A 17,353-nucleotide genomic window follows, 5' to 3' on the forward strand; every position below is an offset into this window, starting at 1 on the left:
GTATGCAACTTGGAAAGATTTTTACATTAGTCTGAATGTGCCTGGTAAGATTTGTTTCTGGGTTTGTTTTGTTTTGTTTTTTTTACCCTACTAATGTTGTTGAAATAGCAACTATTTTGGTGTTATTATATTTTATACATGAATTTTGTTTCTCAGTTTGCTTTTCTTTCCCCCCATTTAAGATCCCAGAGACTTATTTTATTAGAGATCCTCATACTTTCCTCCTTACAAAGGACTTTATTAAGGTATATATGTTTTTTAGTGCAAAAAAAAACGCTTTCAAGACCTGAACTGCATGTCCTCACAGGTTAACATTTTCACATATAACGCCAGTTGCTGGAAATGAGAATGGTTAGTTGGTTAACTGAAGCATGCTTGAAAGGAGAAGCAAAGCTTGTCTACAAAATACTAACACTTGGATGAGTCTGCAGCCTGGGAGGAGAGCACCGGGTGAATTTTCTGGACTTTTTTCATGGCTGACTTGGGATATGCCTGCATTGTCACACAGTGTGTTGACCTCTCTCCTTGATGCATATTACTCATGACAGTCCCTCTCCCTTGCCCGCAGGCCATGGAGGCGCAGATACAGAACTTTGGACAGACGCCATCACAGTTGCTTATTGAGCCCCATCCACCTCGGAGCTCTGCCATGCACCTGGTAAGACATAACTGCTGGCCGGGAATGCATTCCCTTTGAACCTGAGGATCCTTTGTAGCTCATAAAGTACCCATTAAGCAACAGTTTTAATGCCCTCTGTTGCCCGTGCAGCTGTACTTTCTCCTGGCAGCAATGGCTCACAGCGCTCCAGCAGAGCAAGGTGGAGGTTTGAATAGCTTTAGCCTCCTATAGTCCTGGCTTTTCCTGTCTAACATTGTATAAAAAGGCCCTGTCTTCATAAACGCACACTTGATAAATACAAATTTACATTCTTAATTCTGTGAGTATGACTGCAGGCTTTTCTTACAGTGAGCATGTTGTTTTGTTTTGTTTTGTTTTAAAGGCTGCATTGTTAGGGGCTGATTTATGAACAATGCCTGTTTGACAAAACTGAAGTTTTGGAGTTCAAATCATGCTGGAATCCTCCCGCCTGTTACCCTGGGAGAATACAATGTATATTTCAAATTTCAATTTGAATGCCAAAACTCATTCCCAACACATTCTTCTCTCTGCTTCATGCAAAGAATCATATGAAATAGCCAGACTGAACAAGACAGATCTCTGTGCCCCTCAGTGCCTTTGATTAAATGCTTAGAGCTAGATATTTTCTTTTAAGTTTCATAAATCGACAGTAATACGTGCAGTAGTTTCAATCATTTTATCTATCTACAAGGAAATCACTCTGTCTAGTTGTACACTGCAAAAGTGGGAATTGGTCTGGAAGTGTAAGCTGTGTTATTTCAAGTATGTGTAGATGTCAAACAAAAATAATATTTATTTTATATTCTCAAATATGGAGAATATATTTTTAATAATAATTTAAATGGATAAGTATGAAGAATTGTTTGAACTTCTAGAAATAATTCTATTTGTTATAACAGTGGTTGAAAAAAATAACATCTAAAACAGTACTTAATAATAGTATTATTGTCCATGTATGAAAAACTGTGTCGTGTAGAGTCATCAAACAGGTTTATAATTTCTTACAGACTCCCTAATAAGTATGTTTTAGATAGAATTAAATTGTCTCTGTTTGAAAATGCTGTATTTCATATAAAGAATTCATTAAGAAAAATGAAATATCTGTGAGTTTTTGAGTCCCTCTTAAAATTTCTTTTTTCAACTGTCGTAGTTTATAGCGTTTATATTTATGATGTATTAATTGATTAATGCTCTTATTTGACTTGTATCTTGATTGTATGAATATTAACTGCTGTGATATTTTGCATATTACTGTACATTAATTAATGCTAATGGTCATTTTGCGCCCTGTAATGATAACCCTTACCATACCTATTCTCTGCTTATCCTCGTGTAATGATCCAATAATAGCTTCTGATCTTGCTCTCCTCCATCACTAGTGTAGACGCACAGGTAGTGTTGTTTTCCCTGTATGTGCACACGCTTGCCTGCTCTTTTTTTAACCTCCTTTTCCCTCAGACCTCCTCACTAATTGTGTTATCCCTTCTGTTTTCTTCTGCTCTCTTCTCCTTTCTACTCAACAGTGTTTCCTTCCACAGAGCCCCCTCATGTTTAAAGATCAGATGCAGCAGGATGTCATCATGGTGCTGAAGTTCCCATCCAATTCCCCCGTCACACACGTAGCAGCCAACACGCTGCCCCACTTGACCATCCCTGCCGTGGTGACTGTCACTTGCAGCAGGCTGTTTGCAGTCAATCGATGGCACAACACCGTAGGTAGGTTCTCATAGGCACATTTCATTTGAATTTGAAGACCTTAATGGCACAGCTTTAATTTTGAGTGCAGTTTAGCTGGATGTGGGTTAGTCTCACTCACCTGGCTGTGCGCAAAAATTTATTGTTTTTTTCTGGTTTGTGTCAAATAATCAAAGCTTGTGTTTTCTCTGGAGTCGTTCCTGGAAACACTCTCCCTAACAGCAGCACATCACCATGGCAGCCAATCGATCTGTGGTTACATCGGGATCAGTCTTTGATAATGCTTTTCAGGAGAGTGCTGCTGTTCTTGACACAGCTGATATTAATGTGTCCCAGGTTTCAGGAATACATACTGGCATGCCAGAGAGCATACGGCACTGTCTGCTGCTTGAGAGAGATTTCGGGTCTGTCCGGGAGCTTGTCATAAGCCTTCCCCTCAGGCACCGTTGGATAACATGGGATCCTAAGCAAGCCTAAGCAGCCAGACAGTGAACTGTTCTGAAGAGAAGTTTCTTCATGCCCTCCCAAAAGCCCATCCAACAAGCTCATCCCAAATTTCCCTTCCAGCTCCTCTGCTCACCTCTCTGTATTGCTGCTAGGGCTGTCCTGTGTCCTTACCTGGACAAGTAAGTGCTGAGGTTGTCCTAGGGATTACTAAATAGGTGGTGGGGCCATGAGGTACATGAAGGGAAGAGCGGGTTTCATTTTCCAAGGTAGCTCCCTGCTGGGGTAGCTCTTATGCTTCAGTATCTGGAAACTCTTGAAGGTTTTGTACCACCTGGGAAAAGCAAGAAGCTACCTTGTATTTGAGAGTGGGACTCTGTAGCTGGCTGAGGAACTTTGTAGGAACTAGGCAAAAAAAAAGAAAAGTCCTCCACTCTTTTTGCACAAGAGGCAGCCTTGGACAGAAGTAGGTCCTCCTGGAGAGGGATTTGTGATATTTAGGTATAGATATCTACCTTCAGTAGACGTAAAGGGATTGTAGATTACCTAGGAAATTCACTGGCTTAAATGTAAGCATCTCAGTGAATAATTCAAGTCAGGTGAAATAGATCCTGCCCCCTATGCACAAGGCTGGCCAAAGACTGCTGTTAGAAGCAAGACTTAGAAGAATGAATGGGAGTTCACTTATAGGCATGCATTTAGAGGAACGATCAGAGCAAGTAAAGTTAATATCACTGAAATCTGAGTAGTGATATAATGTTTAATATTAATTTCATTCTGAAAGTTTTAGTAATGTTAGCAGGGATATTAAATTTTGCATGTATTCAGAAGGTAGCTGTTCTCTGTTCACAGAAAAACTTTGTGTGGTGGTTTAGAGAATAGGACAGGAATAGAACAGGATATCTGATTGCTTTTCACAAATCCGTACATTTATGATACTCCATCAGGAGAAGCTGCTTTAGATGTAAAAATGTTTTGCCTATTTCTTTAAAATAAAAGGGAAAAACTTAGAGGGGAAAAAATGCAAATAAAACATTTTTTTTAAAAATATTTTATGACAGCATCCTCAATCAAATAGCCCAATGTCAGAAGTGATTCAGAGGTACAGAAATTATCCCCTGATATTTTGATACTCTTTTGACTACCATTGGCTGACTAATTCCTAATCAGTTCCCCTGTATTTTCAGGGATGCTGCCCAAGTACTCTGTACCCATCATCATTGATGTCTCGTCCATTTGAGGAGGCTTATTTAGTACTCAAGTACCCCTTTCTCATCCAGATTGTCAAGTGAGGGGAAGCCAAAGCTCCTACCCATACTTTAATGTGAAGGAGTCAAGGTCACTATTATTGCCATATCCTGGTTTTCAAGGTTTTCCTTAACAACTGTTATTTGAAGTCATCTAGTTTGGTAGAGGTCATGGTGGCCTTTACAATCCATGTGACTTAGATCTTAGTTTTTCAGATAAACTTTTGTAAAACATAAGTCATGTTCAAACATGAAGAATTCATGTCATGAACCAACCGTGAACTAAATTTCACCCCATTTGAAAACCTCTGGTGTAAATTTGAGAGAGGAATGCTTTCTGCATATATTATAGCAGAAAGAGACAGGAAAACAAGACTGGAGAATCAAAACTCATTTGATGATTTTCTTAACTTTTAAATCCTGCTTGGCAATGTCTTTTTTTTTTGCAAGGGGCTAATCCAGGACAGGGTATTAATTTCCTACTATTACCGTAATATTATTTTAATAAATCACAACTCTAGTATAAAGGATAGTTTCGTCTACACAAATGTGTACATGGACCACTTTTACTGCTGTGGGATGTATGTAGAACTTTAGAGTTTGTACACAGTAGAGGGCATTTACATAGTTGCCTTGCAACAGAAGCAAATTAATCTGAGTTAATACCAGTAAAGATTTGTCCCAAACTGGTTTGGTTTTGAAAGAAGAGAAAGAAAGGAGGGAATGAGATGTTCTCAGAGTGATGTTTTTCAGAAGATGGCAGAGCCAGCTGTAGAGAAAGTTTTCTTTTACCTCCTCTGGTTGTCTGTTGCAGTATTAGAAAATTGTGTTCTCCAGAATGTTGTATCTCCTCTTATGGATGATATTCTTGTGCAACTTGGCAGCTCCTGATAAAAATTGTGTTTTCATTGGTGACCATTGTGATTTATATGCTAGGAAAGGTACTCAGAAGAGCCAAAACAGTGCTGCCTGGGCATGAGAGCAGATAACACTAAATACGCAGCCCCTGATGCACATTTGAACAGCAAAAGGGCTGCTCAGGATAGAACTAATAGGAGCAATTGTAGCAAATTTACTGTAGCCCACAATTTCCCAGCTAAAATATCTAGATAAATCCATTAAAAGTCCAAGTTTCTGTCACTTACGGTTTTCCATATGTGAGGAACTCATAACAATGTTTAATCCAATTATTCTTAGTTTCTGTGCTATTGTAAGATCTCATACAGTGCTCAATGTAAAAATAAAAATTCTCTTGTTACTCTATTTTAAAGTTATTTAATGAATGTGATTGTAGAACTTGTGATGAAATTTGTGCTCATACGTTTATAATTACATGAAGAATTAAGAAATGCATATTTGTGTAGCACAGAGGAAGGTATCTTAAAATATTCATAGAACAAGTAATAGTAAAAAGTTACTTTTTATATATAAAATAATCCAATAATGCAGTTTTAAACATAGATAAATCATATAAAAAATTTAGACAACAAGTTTCCTATGTGCTTTATTCTTCTTTTCATGCATAGGCCTTCGGGGAGCCCCAGGATATTCTTTGGATCAAGCCCATCACCTTCCAATTGAAATGGATCCATTGATTGGTATGTCAAGATGAAAATGTAGCAATATATTTGAACATGGCATTTTCAAGAATTATTGATTAAGCTATATTTGTATATTATGCTTCATTTAACATGGCAGATAGGAAAATATTTATTCTTGTCAGTCCTGAAGAACTAAATGCATTAGCTATTGATGCTGCATGAATTACATGAGTGCTATTTGTTATTAACATCACAAACAATTGGTATTTAAGAAACAACCAATTAAGTGAGTTACATTGTCAGCCCATATCTATAATTCTGTTCTCTTATCAGGTCATATTAGTAAAATAAGATGTGAGGGTCTGGTAGAGTTCACATACTTTCATTTCTTACAGCCAGCTCTGTGTACATCAGTGCAGATGCAGATCCGTTTATTTTCATTCAATTTATGATTTGGATTGTTTTAGTTGCCATTACTAAATTAATAAAGAAAAGACTGGATCCTAAATTGATGCATGCATGATTGTATTTTTAAAATCCAAAAATATTTGAGAAGGTGAAATATTTTGAGAAATAGCATCTGCTAAAACTGTTAGATTGCAGGTCTTGTACTCCTAAGTCATTATTTCTCTTGCAACTATTTGCTTTGTGGTTGTGGTTTTGGGTTTTTTTTTTCCAGTAGGCATATTTTTGAGATAGAAATTGGGTATAGGGAAGGTTCTTAAAGACAATTTTGCAGCATTGGTGAGAAAAAAATGCATTTTTAAACATCTCCAGATGAAAAGTTCCTTTTTCGTCTGTGTCAATATTTGTGGCTGAAAGATTTATATACAAGTACCTCAGCAGACTTAGCTTTCGCATTCTGTATGCTTCATTTGCTCATATAATGACAAAGGTTTTCTCTTCAGATTTTCCTCTCAAAAGCTAGGGCACAACTATTGTGCCCACCTGTTCTGGAAATCTGAGTAATCTGTTATTCATTATCTTTCAGTGGATGGATATAAAGGATCTGTTAATTTAAATATGTGTTCTTGGAATGTATATGAACATGGTATTAACTTTTACAAGCAAATGTAAAATAGGTTGGGGTTTTTGTGTTGAGTCTTTTATTTCATGCAGTTGTGAGCAATTTAATTAGAATAACCAAAAATAGGGACAAAAGAAATGTCAGAATATTACCTGCATTGTCGTGTTTCTACGTTAGGAGAAACATGTCTGTCAGAGTGAGTTTTATCTTACCTAACTTCAGTTAACTGGAGTTGGTTGTCAAGGTTCCCTCTGTAGCTACTGTAGAAAGAGAAACCATCTTCTGGAGTTGTCTAGCACTTGGACAGCTATTACAGGGTGAGATGACTTGCCATGTGAAGCGATTTCTCTCTCTCCAGCAAGTATAGAGGGAGCATAGGTAATTAACTTATATTATATACTGAACTTCTAGAAAGTTAATGTTAGGTGAGAGGGACACGGCTTTGTTGCATTGCCAAAGCCTGTTGTGTTGCAGGAAGTACCGAGCATGTTGGCTGGTTACTCCTAGTCCTTCCTAACAGCTCCATTTTATAGTCAGGGTGGTGGGATTCTGCATGAACCATTCCTTTTCCCTCTGTCTGGGGAAATTTCCAGGTGACATCGCCTCTTTTAACATTGCTGACTGTGGCCTGGCTGCCTGCTTGAGGAGCAGGTGATAAGACAGTGTTGAAAAAGCACATTAGACGTGAGGAGCTTCACTAGCTGTATCCTGATGTCTTTGATCCAGTTAAGCATCTGCAGGTATGGGGGATGCCAAGGTCACACGATACAAGCTGGGAAGTTTTCTGTAGGAGAGATACCAACCAGCAGGAGCTGAGTTTCTGCAGTATTGTTAGCGTTGACTTGGTATTTTCAATGGACTTCCATCACTTTCCCCTAGTTCAGTTTGGGTTTGGCGAGTACTTCAGCAGAACACTTAAAATATTACCACATATTATGCAGTGCATCAGGCAGTGTAGAAGAAATTGTCATCTCCTGTAAAATCTTTTGTCTTATTCAAAGGGAAACCAGAAATCTCACAATAATTTTGTATTTCTGACACCCATATAGACAGCTCTAAATGTTCATATTCAAAATGCTTACTCAACAACAAATTCACAGTTCATTGAAAGTTAAATGTATTCATTTTCTCCTGTAAGTGGATGACAGGAAGGTGTTGGAATGGCTTTCTTGTAAAATGTGTTTTGCATTTTGTTACAGCCAATAACTCTGGTGTGAACAAACGGCAGATCACAGACCTTGTGGATCAGAGCATCCAGATCAATGCACATTGCTTCGTGGTCACAGCAGATAATCGCTACATTCTTATTTGTGGTTTCTGGGACAAGAGCTTTCGAGTTTATTCTACAGAAACAGGTGACACTAAATATTACTACCTGTTCCTTCTTGGGTCACAAAGTGAGCCCTTGTCTTAATACTGCCATATCTAATATCTGCGCTTACCCCTCAACAAATGATAAAGGGCAGTTTATAAAATTCTGCATGATTGTTTGAGCATGATAGCTTTAAGATGCTTTTTTTTAAAATGGAAGATAAAGAGTGTAAAAGGAAACAGAAAGGCATACAGTTTTTGAAAGCCATAGTTATATTAAAAGGATCAACCAAACTTTTTGTTACAATATTTTCATGACTATATTGGTTCTCTCTATTTATTTCATGTAATAAGGAAGCAGGTTGCGTAGCCTGCTACCAGGAACCAGTATTCTGTTTCTTTGTCTGATTGCTTAGCCTAATGTCATTCAGTATATTACTAAAAACTGATTGCAATAATAGAAAGAAGGAGCTGACGATCACAGTAAACCTTAGTTTGACATTAATGTAGAACAAATATACATTTTAATATAATAATGTAGCACCATTATGGAAAAGTTCATGTGCTGTCTTATGCATATAATTCATGAAATAAATTCACAGATAGTGTTCTAACACCATTGCTTAAGTACTGATGGATCAGTAACTCCACTTAATATTCAGCGACTGCAGCACTGACTTGATTTTCAGAGATAAGGGTTAGGATATGGATTGACACAGATCACAGCCCTCAATAAGAACATAAAAAGCAAAGAAAAAAAAGTTTTATCTTTGTAATTTTTTAACTTTTTGTAGCATGTAGTGAACTCTAATTAAGGGCCATGAGGCAAAAATTACATTTGAACTGAATATTTGTTCATGATTTAGTTAATGATTTCTAAATGCAGCAAGTACTTTAAAAACCTGAATTTGTATCACTTTACACTCCCACCAGGAAAATTAACTCAGATTGTTTTTGGCCACTGGGATGTCGTGACTTGCCTTGCCAGATCAGAGTCCTATATTGGTGGTGATTGCTACATCGTGTCTGGGTCTCGTGATGCTACATTGCTGCTTTGGTACTGGAGTGGCCGACATCATATTATAGGTGACAATCCAAACAGCAGTAAGTATCCTGTAAAAAACACCTTCCTAAGAGGTCCTCTGTCACGCCTATTCCTTTCTAGCATTCCTTCTGCTAGCTTCAGAAGGTATTGCCAAATATATTGATTATTTCACTTGCAGGTTGACAAGAAGAGCACCACATGCTAAGCAATTCATTGAGTACTAGCCAAATGTTTAAACAGTCTGTGTGTGATAATAGATAATAATATGGGAGTAATTCTTAAATTTGTAATTGCCTTTATCACTTATAGCATCATGTCATTATAAACTAGAACAAGATGGTTATGGCCTTTAAGTGACAGGATGTATATCACTATATTTTGACTTTCCCAAGAAATAATTTTTGGCATTTTAACTTACTCCTTTTGTGCTACAGCCTGCTATATCAGCTGCTTGCCATTTCAAAAAAGGAATGTCTCACATGCCATGGAATCAAATGAGTTTCTTTGAGAAAGGTCTTTCTATAGCAAGTGAACCTTTGGAGAAGCAATGTGACTGAATAAAAATAGGAAAAGATAAAATGTCAGGAAGAGTTTGCACTTCATTTGCAGGGGACTAACTATCAGTGTTTTGCAGAGTGAACAGGACACAATAATAATAATAATGATTATGATGATGATTACTTATATAAGAGGGCACTTAAAATGCACTACTAATTCCCTTCACCCAAGGGATGAAGGGATCCCTTCACCCAAGCCAGAAATGTGACCACAGCTAAAGACAAGAGCAATTTTTTTCCATATACTAGAGCTGTTTTGTACAACACTAAATCCATTTCATTTAAAGCAGTTTCTGAATTCTGATGATTACTTTCCGCACTGGGTTATGGTTATTGCCTCTTTGGATAAACATGGAAAAATCCATCGCTATCAGCTTTGGTCTCTGGTATAAGTACTGACTGGAGGCAGTTGTAGACCCATCAGTTACAGACATCTAAGTGAAAGTATTTCCTCAACTGAATGTCTGGTAGAAAAGTGTTTTATTTGCTACAAAGTAAATATTTTGTTAATTTTGCAGGAGCAGATTTTTTATTTGTGTTCTAATTTTCTTCCTTTGTCTGTAAGCAGAGCAAAGGGGAGACAAACAAAAGCCTCACTTTCTCATCTTTCTTTTGCTTCTATAACAGAGGGAAACTGGAGGGGGGGGAAACTAAAATTGTGTTCCCATAACAAATTCCTCTAATTTTTATGTATATTCCAGAGCTTTTTTAGCACTTAATTCTCACATAGGGAAAAATTCAGTCTGAAAAAGAATTTCATGTCAAGGCAGTCTGTTAGCTTGATGGCGTTTTGCTTCTTTGAGTGACTGTGTGATTCATATCAAGTATTAGTAACTTCTATGCCAAGAGTCAGAAAAAAAATAAGAGCTTTCTCTTGCTCCTTTCATTAAAGAAAAAATGTAAGACTTTTTCTTTACTTCCTTTGATTTTATGGGGCTTGGACAGCCTTGCCATTAGCATCTCCCTACAAACTGCTCCAATTCTTTTGCTGATAGATTTGTTTTAGTTCTGATACCTTTTTGTCATCATGAACATGTCTGAATGCAAGAAAGTGTAACTTCTTGGAATCTCACGTTTAGTATCTTAGCTGTGTAACTTTGGAAGTGTCTGCCATGGAGAGCCTTAATTTTATGAAAAGAAAGGATATCAGTTGGCTGACAGAAATAAATGAAAACAAACCCAAATTGTATTATTTGTTCTTTGTCTCTATGTCTATGTGGATAAGGCGCTGTTTTGCTGAAGAAAAGGCCTTATAGTTAGATTAATGGGAGACTGCACTGCAGATGATAGTCGGGTCCAGGCAAATGTAATCTCACAGGCACAGGTAGCAGATCTCAAGAAGATTAAATACCCAAGTCCACTGTGGTAGCTTTGAAAAGTATTGATCAGGTTTCTTACTACTCATGTTGTAGGCATGTTGTAGACTCATGTTGAGGAAGTGTGATGTCATCACTATTATTGCTATCACTACTCATGGCATTAAAGTTATCATGGGTGTGCTAATTATGTACTAGTACTGTACTATAACCAGAACCTTATGTGTTGTAAGCATATCCTTATTAACAGCTACTTTGACTTTTCATGAACGTTCATCAGTAGATAGATCACGAGTGATTATATGCCCGACGGATCTTCTGCCTTTTAAAACTTCCACAGTTACTAAATCTTTCTGCTGAAGTAATTACTACTGGAGTCTGTTCCCTACCATGAACAGATGACAGTTGTTGTATGGTAGATTCCCTCTATACTCATTTTCAGGAGTGAAGCATTCTCAACAATCCTTATGGAAATATGTTTGAAGTTTTACATAGTTAAAGCTGCTGAAGTAGTAAATAAATATTTCCTAATCTACTCTTCTTTTATACTTACTGGTAGAAGATTAGGATTTACCTTGCGGGAAAAATGAAAGTGAGATGTTCGCTGTAGGTCAAATCCAATTAGTTAACATCTTTAGAATGAATTTTTAGAAAGATGTAGATGATATTTTCAGGGGGGAAAAGGGGGCTTAGTTTTTTAAAAGCTGTCATCTGGAGACACAGATAAGGTATTTTATACCACAGACTGTAAGAAGGTGAAGAAATTAAAGAAAAATGTCAGCTATAGTAATTATCTGGGTTAGATGCTTGACTTTATAATGATCTTTTAAGCTGAAAGACAGTTAATTATCAATTTCAGCTTCAATGCATCCAATTACCAAAAGGAACTTCAGTTGTTTCAGAAAATGTTGGGGGGGGGGGGGGGGCGGAAATTGCGGGGCAGGGGGAGCAAGTCCTAAATAGTTTATATAATGTAACATTTGTACAGAAAAATGTAGCTAGCATTTCATTAGAAAACATAGCAAGCAGAATTATTTATTGTGAAATAATCTGGGGCAAAACCTGTCAGAACAAACCCTTTACTGATTCTGCTAAAATTCCATATTTCAGAATCCATGAGTTAGATGAAATTTTTACTAAACAACATGTATGTCAATAACCTAACCTGTCAGACTGGTGTAGAGCCCTCTGCTGAAAATACCAGTGCAAACAGGTGCTCAGAGGGTGACCTCAGCTCTGTCTGTGGGAAATACAGAACCAGCTCTGGTTTAAAGAGAGTGGTGAAAAATTGTGTCTTGGATAAGACTCTTGCAAGTGACTGCTCCAACTCAGTAGTTGAAAACGTGCCTGTGAAAGCATGATCTTCATTTTTATGATTTTAAAATATTTTTTCCAGTCAATGCATCTATGAAGTTATCACTTTTTTTCTACAATAAGCATCAAAAAGGAGTTTCCAATTTTTTTCACTTGTCAAAATTTCTTAACGCTTCTCACAATTGGTATGAGAAGACTGAAGTTTTACCATATTTTAAATACAATGTTTTCCATGGATTAGCTTTCAAAAATAGCTTGTGAAAAACCTTCTGGTTAGAATGTTTGTCCAGGAAGTGGGAGACTAAGTTCTCAGCCTCCAGAGACTGGGGGAATTCAAACCCACTTTCCCATATTCACAAGCATATGCTGACTATCAGGCTATAAATTAATGTGGGAGGGGCCCCCTGTGAACCTCCAGCTTTGGTGGAAAGCAAAATTATTTTCTCTGCTCTTGTTTATGGATCTTATGTGACTTGATGATTGGATAGAAATAGAGATCAAGAAATCAAGAACCAAGAGTACATACCTTCAACAGCAGTATGTAGGGCAAATCTCCCTACTTGTACATTCCCTGGTCCAACAAACTTGGTTTCATGGCTATACAATTGCTGAGCTCCAATAGCAGTGACAGAAAATATGCTTTTCCAGCCTAGACTAGAGGCTGGTGCCTGGGGATGCTCCTGGAAAGTGGGAGATGTGGCATGAATTCCTTCAGGCTGAAAGGCAGTTGAAAGCAGGTTTTTATATATGTTTATGAGATTTTGAGCCTCCCCTTATTTCTTGATCCTTGCTTAGTTAAGTACTGCCTCTGGAAGGAACACTCCCTGAATGAAGCTTAGTCATCTCACCAGGGTCAGATACCTACTTTCTAAGCCAAAATTGTCCATCTGCAATAGGTAATCCAGATCTGCACCTTATGCAGTTGATGACCACATTATATAAATCTGCTGTGGTTGAAAGAACAGTGAAAGGAATCTGTTTTCTCTTAGGAAGACCTGGCACAATCACAGGACTTAGTTTGCTTATTTTAATTCTTTGAAGTGATCTGGAAAATGTAAATCTTTGCAGTTCTAAGGATTGAATAGAAAAGTTATTGTGATAGAGTTTGACAATTTGTGTTTCAATTTTTTTTCTCTTTATGGTATATAGGGATTTGTTTTAGCTGAACTCTAATTTGTATACAAATTTCTTCTCACATAGCAACTGTATTAGTCATCACAAAAAGGAGCAAAGAGAGTACATAATATGCCCTGGAGTTCAACATGTATCGTTATAGTTGTTTTATTTTTATATTTTATGATTGCTTTATTGAATGTCTGTTTCAAACAAGTGACTTTGAAATTGAGAATTATCTCTGAGTCTTTGAACAGATACCAAAGTGGATGATAGAATAGCAGAAAAGTGAGGGACAGATGCTTTCATCTGAAACAGACACAAATTCAGAAACTAATTTGGAAGTGATAAAAATTAATTTGCACACTTTAATTGGAATCAGACTCCTGCATGAAAGAAGGGAAGGGTAGGCAGCTTGTGCTAAAAGCTGATGGAATTTTTTGTCAGGTAAGTATGTTGGACTTGGCCGCTTATCCTCTTGAGCCTTTCTGTGCAATATATTACATTCATCCTCTGACTGGTGTTCTTTAAAAGGATCAATGCTATTCCTGTTTTGTCCCTAGAGCCTGAAATTTCATTGATCTCGGGACTTGACATTTCTCATTACCTATTGTAGCTTCCAAGAGGATGGTCACAAGAGGTGTGAGTTAACCCTGTTTTTTCTAACGGGAACTGTGCTGACCACTGGAAAAAACCTGTGTCTATCAGTCCTAAACTGGGTTTGTTTAGCATTATAATGTAATCCTCAGAGGTGCTAACAATTTGTCCTATCCCAGTGAGTATATTCTGTATGTACCTCAAAGGGAGGGCAAGCGCTCTTTCTCCAGTTAACCTGCACTTTTTAAAAGTCTGTCATGAAGTATTCCTTTATGTGTTCATTTTACATAACATATTTTTGAAACATTTTTAAATGGTGAACATTGAAGGGTTTGTGAGTTTGTCTCTTGAAACAGTAGTTATTCTGAACTCAGAATATTTACTTATTCTTTTATATCCCTCTACATTTTAATATGCCCTAGTTTAACCTTGAAAGGGCAGCGGTTTAAAAATAGCCACCAGTATGTTCTGTACCAAGTGGACTGGACGGCTGTCTGAAGGTCCTGCGCAATCGCATTGGCACACACGCAATCTGCTTTGCCTGTTTAGAGTTATTATGGTACTTGTACGTTTGTACAATCTGGGTATCAATTTTTAAAACACAGTATCTTAGCGCTGTTCTGCCAGAGTAGAAGCACTTTGAAAACTAGTGTGTAATTTTTACTTGGCACCATCTCTACTCTGGTAGCTGAAGACCCGTCTCTCCTAAGACTGCTGCACAAAGGTAGATGTGCCAGCAATACACCTGAACGGATGGGGTTATATCTAGCATTTTATCAACAGATGTCTGCGCCCATGCTTTGCTGCACACCCCATGGGAGCTGTACAGTGCAGGGTGGTTCAGCAACTTGCCAAAGTTCCCAAAGCAATTTAGTGGAAGAAATAGGAAGAGACATAGCAAATCCTTACTGACCTCTCCTCTACTGTATTTTTCCTTTTAGGGTCTGGATGGATGTAAGGTACCTGGAAATCCGCTCACCTGGGTGTATTGCTTGTAGATATATACAGTGCTGCTCACATTCCTCAGCAAATAAAGCAGTTCTGCCAGAACTGAGAATATTTTGAATATATGAATATTTTTCTGTCAGCAGTCTTTCTTTTACAACCATTGCTCCTTCATGTTGTGGACATTGTTATTGGCTATTTCTTCTTTTGAAATATTCCTATTTATTGATCGTAGCCTTATCTTTTCGTCAAACTCCAGGATGTTTTTTTCTGACAGTAAAAATTCAAGAATGCTATTACATTTTCACTTCCATGAAAGTATTCACTTCCGTAGTATTTTCTAAGTTTTTTTCTGATGAGTATACCCTCAAAAATGCCAATACTAAAGTAAATAACAAAATTATTTTCAGCAAACAATTCAGCTATGGTCTTGTACTTGCTGCCATCAAAGTCAGAGATGAAATAGCTGAAATTTGCCTTGTGGTCTCATGGTTTTTTTTTTATACAGAAGGCTCTTAGGTGTGTCCCCATAGCAATCTGTACATAATTCCTGGAAAAGGACAATATGAAAGAAATAATAACACTGTTCTATTTCTTTTCTTCTTTTGTTTCCTTGCCATGCTAGAGCACCGTTTGTTCTAGAATAACCTTATAGTAGTATCAAGCATTATATTTTTCAGAGAGAAGGGAAGATGTATTTAATTTCAGACTTTGTAGAAAAACTTACTTGCTTGGAAATACAATGCAGCTTATTATTTTTTTTTTCCCTTCTGCCCTGTAGTAATTCAGTTCAAAGGTGCTCCGTTGGGGAAATTACAGGGAGTTTACAGTGATGGTATCTCAGTTCTTAGGTAGGATATTTTCACCTGCAATTCCCTCAGAGCTGCAGCCTTTGACCTCTGTTGCATCTATCAGTGGTGATGTGACAGTGACAGAATATTTTGTTAGATTTTGAATGATTCCTGGCATTCACAACTTCTGTCCTTAAAAATAAAATGTAATATGACTGAGGTTCTCTTCCCCATGCCACAACTTTTCCTGTAGAAAGTATCACTGAATATTTTTTTCTTAGAGCCCTAAGGGGGAAAATCCCATTTTCAATTACTGTCGGACTGTTACTAATAATGATATGCTGTTATTAATTTGTATTTACTGAAAAACAGGACTCAAAGATCTATGTTTCAGTGCAATTGCTTCTTATAAGCATTTTCCTTCATAAATCAAGTAGTCAATTAAATATGCTCATTTTTCATATTCTGACATTTTACAGTTTCATGATATTATAATGTTTTCCTAGGAAACCCTAAGGAAAATACCCTTTTGAAAACTGTGTTATTTCTTTTCCCTCAAAAAAAATCTAATTTCAGTCATTCACCTTTGCAGTCTGATGACACTGCTGTATACACCTCTGTGATCAGAGCTTAAGCCAAGATGACCCTTAGGCATAATTCTTCTTTATTCCAGGAGGACATATGGTGTGGGGGGGGAGGGAAGTGGAAAATTCTGTATTTAGTTGGATGATTTTTTTTTTCTTTTCATTTTTCTGTTATGTACCTGAAACAAACAAACAAACAAACGAACAAAAATCCAACTTCAAAAGGAAGTGGGATTCTCAACAGCAATGATAAAAATCTAAATCTCCAAATACAGCTGATGGTTGATGATATCCAAAAAGCATCTTTCTCTGTTTTTTCCAACATCTATCCTTCCCTAGCAGTAAAGCCCAATTTTCAGTTCACATCTTCAGTTTCCAGACCGGAAAGATTCTTTTCTTTCAGGCTAGATTAAAGATTGGGAAACTAGGATTTATTGGTGTAGCTGTTTTCGTTAGAGGTAGGGAAGTGTCTATACAATGCAGTGACAGGACCAGGTAGACTGACCCACCCTGTACTATTGGGTCCAAAAAGAGTCTGTGAATCCATGGTTGGCAGTTCTCAGCTGGTTCAGAAAGATAGTGAAATACACCAAATTTATGTAGGGTTCCGCAAGAAGTACTGTAGGTTCACACTAAATTTTGAAGGACTATTGTTGTATGTAGTGCTGGCTACCCAAATTTTAAGAAACAACTTGGAGCTAGACAGGCACAGAAATGGGTTGCTACAATGAATAAAAAGAGGCATTTTTTATAAAAATAAAACTCTGTCTTTTAGAGTTTGGTCTGAAGAACAACTGAGAGGGCTGATTTATTCTGTAAGTACATGAGTGGGGAAAACACAAGAAGGGGAGAAGATCTGAAGCTAAGGGACAGTGCTGACACAAGAACAAAGAAATACGAGGTAGACAGAAGTAAGTTCAGGCTGCAAGTCAGAATATTTCTCTCCTTTAAAGTAAGAAAGGTCTGGAACATCCTACCAAGTCACATACCCAGATAGCCATTTCATTAATTTATTGACAGGTTTATATAATATGAGTGTCTGCAATAAGAAATACTTAATTCATTGACCCACAAAAGTCTGTGAAAACCTCCATTCCTAACGCATATCTTTCAGAAGCCCATGCCAATATTGCGTAGCTACTTGGGTAGTTCCCATTTTAATTTTAGTGTTTAACCCTTTTTCCAG

The 17,353-nt window shown here is 37.2% G+C and overlaps 1 protein-coding gene across 6 annotated transcripts in view; it reads left to right on the forward strand.

The window, feature by feature from the left end:
* Positions 1 to 17,353, forward strand: part of NBEA (neurobeachin) — a 509,705-nt gene that overhangs the window by 481,754 nt on the left and 10,598 nt on the right. For 3 of the 6 annotated variants that reach the window (XM_037377448.1, XM_037377449.1, XM_037377452.1), the window contains 6 exons: positions 569 to 658; positions 1,991 to 2,032; positions 2,164 to 2,356; positions 5,553 to 5,624; positions 7,794 to 7,949; positions 8,839 to 9,009. In XM_037377448.1, the coding sequence (XP_037233345.1) occupies positions 569 to 658; positions 1,991 to 2,032; positions 2,164 to 2,356; positions 5,553 to 5,624; positions 7,794 to 7,949; positions 8,839 to 9,009 (724 nt within the window). The remainder of the gene's footprint in view (positions 1 to 568; positions 659 to 1,990; positions 2,033 to 2,163; positions 2,357 to 5,552; positions 5,625 to 7,793; positions 7,950 to 8,838; positions 9,010 to 17,353) is intronic. The other 3 variants (XM_037377450.1, XM_037377453.1, XM_037377451.1) reach the window with 2 other exon arrangements.

The sequence above is a fragment of the Falco rusticolus genome, chromosome 2 (genome assembly GCF_015220075.1).
Source record: "Falco rusticolus isolate bFalRus1 chromosome 2, bFalRus1.pri, whole genome shotgun sequence".
NCBI lineage: Eukaryota > Metazoa > Chordata > Aves > Falconiformes > Falconidae > Falco > Falco rusticolus.